Source organism: Morone saxatilis, unplaced genomic scaffold, assembly GCF_004916995.1.
Source record: "Morone saxatilis isolate NCDOM2014 unplaced genomic scaffold, NCSU_SB_2.0 Contig2, whole genome shotgun sequence".
NCBI classification, from domain to species: Eukaryota; Metazoa; Chordata; class Actinopteri; family Moronidae; genus Morone; species Morone saxatilis.
In genome coordinates, this window is record NW_023339762.1 from 27,343,696 (window position 1) to 27,351,499 (window position 7,804).

Genomic DNA, 7,804 nt, shown 5'->3' on the forward strand with positions numbered 1-7,804 from the left:
AGAGAGCGATATCAGGAACTTCATCTCTGCCACAAATATCTATAAATCTATTGTTGGATATTGTAAAAGGTATTTTTACTCATTGTACGTTAGTCTGTGTCCTCGCTGACCACCGGTTGTGTTGACGTCCTCCAAACTCCTGCAGAGGATTTCTTTAAAAGACTCCTGTATTAATAATAATACATTTTATTTATTAATGCCTTTTCATCAGAAGATGCTCAAATTGCTACCAGGTTTTTTAGAAACAAAAAAAAAAAAATATGAGCAAGTTTTTAAAAAAATAAAAAATTAAAAGGTGAGCCAAAAGCTTTGCTAAAAAGAAATTGTCTTAAGATCCTTTTTTAATAACAGTCAGTGGATTGTGGGCCCTCAGAGGTGTCAGGGGAGGCATTTCCACAGACGTGGGCGGCCAGCACTAAAGGCCCTATCTCCCATGGTCCTGAGTCTGGTTCTGGGAGCGGAGGGAGTTCCTCCCTTCAGCTTTCTGTGAACAGGAGAAACTGATCTGAGGTCAGAGGAGGTGAGAAGATGACAGAGAGCAATGGCTCCATCTGGTGGCAGGAAAAACACTCTGCAGCCAACAACCCAACTGTTTTCAGCTTTTTAACAATCTGTTTAAATAATCTTTAAAGAGTTTATTTATGGCCTTAAAAACAAATATACCTTCAGATATTTATAGAAATACACAAATGTTTTCTAAAGGGCTCGTATGATGATGCACCAGCAGTATTTAATGTCTCTGATGGAGAACTGATGGTCACAATAGAGAATAATAACATTACAACCCGTTTATTAAAGAGTGGTCTTTGGTGTCGGACTCCGCCTTTAAAGTAAACTGGCTCCAAAATACGACTGTGACCTCACAGACCTGCAATACTGAGCTGAAACTACTTTTCTGTTTTACTCAATCATTTTAAATTTTTTTAAAGTATCATAAAAGAAACTACATCTGAATAAAACAACTTGAACATTAATATTTTATATGTCGTAAGTGGTTTCAAAAGAATGTGAAGTTTTGAGTTAAAAAGCTGTTTTGGATTAAAATTGAAACTTTTTTAAAGTGAAAATAAATATTTTTATAAAATGTGACTCAGTGTTTTGTAGTTGTCATGAAACTGTTTTTCAAAAAAGTTTGGTATGATGGGAAGTCTTAATAAATAAATGTTCTGATGTATGGTGGCCATTTCAGGTCCATTCTGACGCTGCAGCAGCAACAACCTCCGGTTTGCCTCACGATGCAGCAGTGATTCATTATTTACTTTCTATATTACCTGTTTTTTGTTCCTCTTTTTTCCCTTTTATTTATTTTTTTGTTTTCTGGTATGTCTGTTTTCTATGGAAGCCCTTTTATGCCAATGTAAAGGAAAAATAAAGATTATATAAGTCATTAAAATGAAAAACTCAAAATATTGACTTAATAACAAAATTTATAATAAATTTATAAATTTATAAAGTAATTTTGACATAAGTCAAAATATTAAGAAAGTTTCGCATTATAATAACTTACATAATCTTTTTTGGGGGGGGCGGAAATTAGCTTCCATAGTTTCCTGCACTGTGTTATGGAAAATCCCAATAAAAATATTCTATAAAAGAAAACAAACTCTTTTCCAGTGACCTTTTTCACTCTCACTTTTATTTAAGTTAGTTTCTTTGATTTACTTCAATAAAATAGTCTCTAAATTTCCCAAAATGAAGCTTTATACGTTGGCTACTGCTAGCTAGTGAGTGAGCACAACTGTTCGTATTAGGAGGGATGTTCAACAATAAAGATTTAAAGAGTGCGACGGACAGTTTTTAAGAGAGAGAAATCACTGTAGTTTATTCTTTCAGGAGGCCAAACGTTACCTAAGCTTTTATATATTTTATTAGTAATACTTCTAATAGTTTGTTTACATTGTTCGTACTTTGCTTCGTTGTTTGAGGTAACTAACATTTCAACTGTTTTCACAGTGTTTACAGTGAAATACTGAATGCAGGACTGGACTCACAATGGATTCATTTTACAGTATTTTTGTTTGTATTGTGCTTCGTTAGATGTTTGAATATTTGTTTTTGTAGATGTAATTTTTAATTAATAGATAATAAAAATGAGAAAACAAATTAAAAACCTGTTTTTACAGAAAATAAAACTCCACTTTCCCTCAGGTCTTCCCTTTATTTAATTTACGGTACTTTACAGCCTCCATATTCTGTAACAGTAAAATCCTGAATGCAGGTTGAGTATTGGGGTTATTTTATGTGTTTATTGTGTATTTATTGTGCATTAAATGTTCCTTATTTTGCGGCTGTTCCTCCTTATTTCCGCTCATTGACTGAAATCAGCGACTTTTCCGGATAAAATGCGACAGAAACTGAAACTCTCGGAATCAAATTCTCGCTGTTAACTTTAATTTTTGCGCAATTGCTTTCTTCCGTTTTCCATGTCATTTCCTGTGATAAAAAATGGTGGTCAAAGCTCGGGGAGGCGACCGAGTCGCTGCAAAAAATTAACGGGAAAAACTTTAACATCGAGCGGGCGGCGGCGGAGCCAGCGGCCGGGGGCGGGTCGGTGCTCGGCGGCCGGGCAGCGGCCGGAGAGTCCAGCTTCAGGCCGGGAGAGAGGCTCCGTGTCCCCGCTGTGCTTACGGTGGGTCTGTCGGTAGCCACTGTGGCCAGCGAAAATGGCTTCCGAAAGGAGCAGGCAGATTGCCAGTTGTCTGCAGACCGAAAGCGTGGCGCAGATTAAAACTCAGCCGCTAATTAGCCTTAAAATCCGCTAATTTACCGGATTATCTGCGGACACCGACTCTCGGTTTAACACAACTTTAGTTTGTGAGTGTTTGTAAAGTGTTTTAATGTCGGAGCAGACTGCAGCAGAGAGTTTAAACCCTCAGCACACAGACTGCACTGTGCAATAGCATCATGATCAAGAATCAGTTATTAGAGATCAATAATGTGTGTGTGTGATATTAAACTCCTGGTTAATATTAATACTGCTCAGTTAAAGCTCATATATTGGTAGTTTGTTTTAATGTGAGCTTTATATTTCTCTGATTTATAAACAAATAAAAGTTAAAACTGTAAATAAAGTATGTTTTAATTTAGTCAAATGTTTTTGAAATGAGGTTTTTTATGATTAAAGTCACATTTGTAAAAACGCTGTAGTGACAATAGAAAGAGTTTGAACATGTAATAGATTATCTGGAACATTTAAAATCAAACATTGTTTAACAGTTAATCTGTAGGAAGGTTTACTGTTCAAATAAGAAGAAGTGAAAGTTTATTTATGTCATATTTTATATCCAAAGTTCTTAAAAAGGAGCACAAAACAGAATAAAACCAATAAAATAAAGTTATTTGATTTAAAGGACCAGTCTGTAGGATTTAGATCTATCTAGTGGTGAAGTTGATTCAACCTCTAATTAAACTACGGTGGCCGTGAAATACAAAAAAGTCCCTAATCTGGATCCAGAGTTTGTCCATCAATCAATCAGCTGATAGATCAATAAACAGTGAATCTGTGAGAAAGAAGAATATTAAGTCTGATTGTTAAAATACAGAATACAGACAGAGAATGGATCAATATATCTCTGATCAATATTCACAGGAAATAATCAAACCTCCTGCAGTTATTGAGTTCACTGTTTGTGTTCATTGATCAGTTGATCAGCTGTTCTCTGCTGTTACTGATACTGATCAATATGAAACATACAGTTGGGAATCAGAGTCTTACAGTGACGTTACAAACCGAAGCTTCAACAGAAGATTAATCACAAACAGTTTGTTCCACTTTGGAGCAGCAGGAACAGCCTGAATCCAGAACCAGCCGGAGGTCTGAGGGTTCGTACAGGGTCAGTAGACCTGGACCTCGGACCTAAACCACTCAGTGACTCATTGACAGACAGCAGAACATTAAAGTTGATTAGTGAACACGGACAGAGACGCACAACGACAGGAAACACTAAACTACACATCGTCCAGCTCCTCAGCTGATAATCAATACCGACAGTAAAATCACGTTTTTAATGAGTCTGAATAATCTCATAATATCAGATATAATAATACAACAGGTTCATACTTTACATTTCCCTCCTGTTTACAGTAATCAGTGGTAAACTATTAAATTCATATTTAATTATTTTAATAATGGAAATTAAGTGAAAACGTCCAAATTCTCTGATTTCAGCCTCAGTTTGAATATTTGAGGACGTCGTCTTCTTTCAGTTTTAGGAAACATTGATTCAAAGTTTTCACCATTTTATGGACGAAACAGCAAACCGAGTAATGGAGAAAATGATTAATTGATCCTAAAAATAAATACTTTACTCCAGTAACATTTATAGTGCAGTATTTTTACTGCAGTAAAGAACCTGAATACTTCCTCTCCTGTAAGATATATATTAATCCTCTGATCCATTGTTACGTACAGACTGAATGTGATAAAGTAGATTTTGTCAGGAAAGAGAAACTCAGACTGTCATTACTGAACTGCCTGTATATCTGTTTATGTAATAGATATATACTTATAATAATACAAAGACAATACAAAGACAGAGAGTTTACAGGGCGGAGGTCAAATAATTGATCTGGATTTTTAAGCCATGAAAATTACATATTTAATGAGCACATAACTGCTGTTCTACATAACAACACATTTGAATTTACAGTCAAAAAAACATTTTTACCTAGTTTCATTGTTAATGTAGTTCCTGTGTTTCGCCACTGGGGGGCAGTACTGCAGGACTGTAGACGGTACTACAGACATTATTACAGCCAAACTGGTGACAGATTTTATTCTCTCTGGAACTAGTTGCCTTAAATTTTTAATGAATTATACAAAAATAAATCACAATTATTACTTATAACAAATAATTTTCACTTTTTCCAACAATTTAATTGCAAAAAATTCCTAAAGACATAATTTTTTAGGAAAGGTGCAGTGACATCAGATCTTTTAAGCAGCAACAACCCAGAAACAAAGCAGTGATTATATAACCTGATACCTGCTGTCCGCTGTGAGGAAAGGTTTGTTATTACTGACACGTGTTGTTGTTGTTGTTGTTGTTCTGCAGAGGCTGTGAAGACGTGCTGAGTTTCTACCAACATGGTTCCACCATGAGTGAGTCGTTGGACCACTGGTGTAAGTTCCTGTCTTCAGATCCTTCGCTGGGATTCTGCGCTTTCCAACCGATATATTCGCACATTATAGATGAACTAAAAATCTGATCTCAAACCGTCGCTGGCTGCTGGTCGTCGACCGGCGGCTCCTTGTGACTTTGACTACAGATTGTATTGAAATGAATAACAGTTATTGTTGTCGGTCTGAAGTGATTTTTACATTCTCCAGTTGTAAGATTGTGTAGCTGTTACACACCAAATAAAAAGGAAATGTTTCAACATATCATCAACTAAAATACGAGTCAAAGTCAACTTTATGGCGGATATAGAAACAGAAACATGAACCAGAACTGTTGAGTACAGAGTTTAATGTTAGAAATGTTCAGTCTGTTAACCTGCATATGTTGCACAATTAGCATAAATAGCAATAATAATCATCTTTAAGGGCAATATAGGAGTTGTTTTTATGAACACGCTGTAAATATTTTATTAGCGCTGGAAGAGTTAATAAAATCCTGAAATGTCGACTGTTTGTCCTCCAGTCTGCGAGGAGTGCCAGGACTATTTCCAGAAGGAGTGTCCGTCCCACGGGCCCCCGCTGTTCGTCCCTGATACGCTTGCACCGCCGGGGTCGGCCAACAGGGCGGCGCTCACCGTCCCATCGGGCCTGGAGGTGTTTGCTGAGGGAGACGAGGTGGATGTTCGCTGCGTGGATCCAAACATCCCCAGGGGGGCGGTGTTTGGTCCGTATGAGGGAGATCTGGTCTCCAAGGACAAATCCTCCGGTTTCTTCTCCTGGATCGTAAGTCCAACCAGTCTGAAACCACTTTAGAACCAGTCTAGAACCGGTTTGAGACCACTTTAGAACCAGTCTGAGACCACTTTAGAACCAGTCTAGAACCGGTCTGAGACCAGTTTAGAACCAGTCTGAAACCACTTTAGAACCACAAGCTCTGAACTCGTTTCCTGTTCTTTTTTGTTCCAGATTGTTGATTCTAATAACGCGTATCAGTCCATCGATGGCAGCGATGAGACCAAAGCCAACTGGATGAGGTAACACTTTTATTTTAATACATAATTATTAATTTTCTATCTAACTATCAACTCTGAACTGATTGAATCAACAAATATAACAGTATAATTACAGAAAGTTACATAAATCATTTAAATCTTTGATCATATGAAAAATTATCTATAAAATATCTTTGTTGATGTTTGCGAGCTGCAGGTTCGTCCGAACCTCGTCGGAGGAGAGCGACAGGAACTTGACAGCGTTCCAACACCATAAAAACATCTACTTCAGAGTGTGTCGGCCTCTGGCGGCGGGAGAGAAACTGCGGGTTTGGTACAGTGACGACTACATCCAGCGACTCCACTGCGTCTCTCAGGAGAGCATCGACCGCAACCTGGACACAGGTAGTCTCTGGTTGGAGCTCAGGGCTGTGGTTGGTGAAAGAAGTGTAACATGTAATAATACTGTCAATAACATTCAGTTTTATTTGTATAGCAACAATTCATAACACACGTTATCTCAGCACACTTCAAATAGAGCAGGTCTAGACTGTACTCTTTATAACATTATTTACCTAACAGTTCCCACCATGAGCACCTTGGAGACAGTGGCAAGGAAAAACGGCAAGGAGCTCTCAGGGTTTTCCTCATGCTGTATTAGTTAATTCCTTCATAACAAAAGTTTATGACGTGAGATGCAGCCCATCAGTTTGAGAGTTTAAACTGGTTGCAAATCTGTGGGTTTTTGTGTGTTTCACTTTAATTTGAAATGAGAAAAGTAACTAATTTGCTGAATTACTGACAACCACAACCGTGTTTTCCATTGACATAGCTAACAAAACTGTCTAATTCCAGATACTGGGAAGCCGAAAGTCCTTCCCAACATTCAGAAGGACTTTAAATCTCCGTGTCTGCAGTCGGCTCTGCAGGGCAGCAAACAACCCAGCGAAGAGCCAGACGGCCAGCCTCCAGCCAAGAGGAAGAAGATCGACCTCATCTTCAAAGACGTCCTGGAGGCTTCTCTAGAGGACTCCAGCAAGTCCAGGTCCCAGTCTTCCCTCCACAGTGAGTGTAAAACAGCGGTGCTCGGGCCGGGGGCTGAAAGCAGCTTTAACGTTCCTAACCTAAAGGTGGAGGAGAAAGAGGAGGAGAACCAGAGCAGCGAGGAGCCCTCCACCTCCTTCTGCCCCAACTGTGTCAAATTGAAGAGGAGGATCCTGGAGCTGGAGGAGGAGCTGTCCCGTCTCAGAAGAGAACAGGGGGACGTGGTCGGTGCACCAATGTCTGAACAAAATCTTCCCCAGCAGGATCAGGCCGGACCGCCCCACCCGGAGCAAGGCCCCATCGAAGACTTTCAAGGTTTGTTCTGAAACATTATGTTCTGACGGAGAGCCGACTGTCTTCAATCTGATTCTTTAAACCAGCAATGCAACTGGTTTGTTTTCTTTGTTATGTTTTTAATCCTCAAATTCTTTAAAGCTTCTCTATGTAACATTCATTAAACTGTAGCTAACAGCGCCACCAGTGGCCGCTCAGTGAACTGCAGTGAATTGCATAATCCTGGGCGTTGGCCAGGATTACAGCGACAGAGATTGCTCTGTCGCTGTAAAATAACTGACAATCATATTTAGAATAACGTTACTATCTGCAATGTTCCTATATTTTATTTGGACCGTTAGCTCCATGCTACTAA

At 38.6% G+C, this 7,804-nt stretch overlaps 1 protein-coding gene across 1 annotated transcript in view; it reads left to right on the forward strand.

Annotated features, from left to right (window-relative positions):
* Positions 1-2,408: 2,408 nt before the first annotated feature.
* prdm11 (PR domain containing 11) overlaps positions 2,409-7,804 on the forward strand; it is an 11,598-nt gene continuing 6,202 nt past the window's right edge. The window contains exons 1-6 of the mRNA XM_035664299.1: positions 2,409-2,629; positions 5,055-5,122; positions 5,643-5,902; positions 6,086-6,153; positions 6,329-6,516; positions 6,967-7,470. Coding sequence (XP_035520192.1) covers positions 2,424-2,629; positions 5,055-5,122; positions 5,643-5,902; positions 6,086-6,153; positions 6,329-6,516; positions 6,967-7,470 — 1,294 coding nt within the window. The 5' untranslated portion in view covers positions 2,409-2,423. The remainder of the gene's footprint in view (positions 2,630-5,054; positions 5,123-5,642; positions 5,903-6,085; positions 6,154-6,328; positions 6,517-6,966; positions 7,471-7,804) is intronic.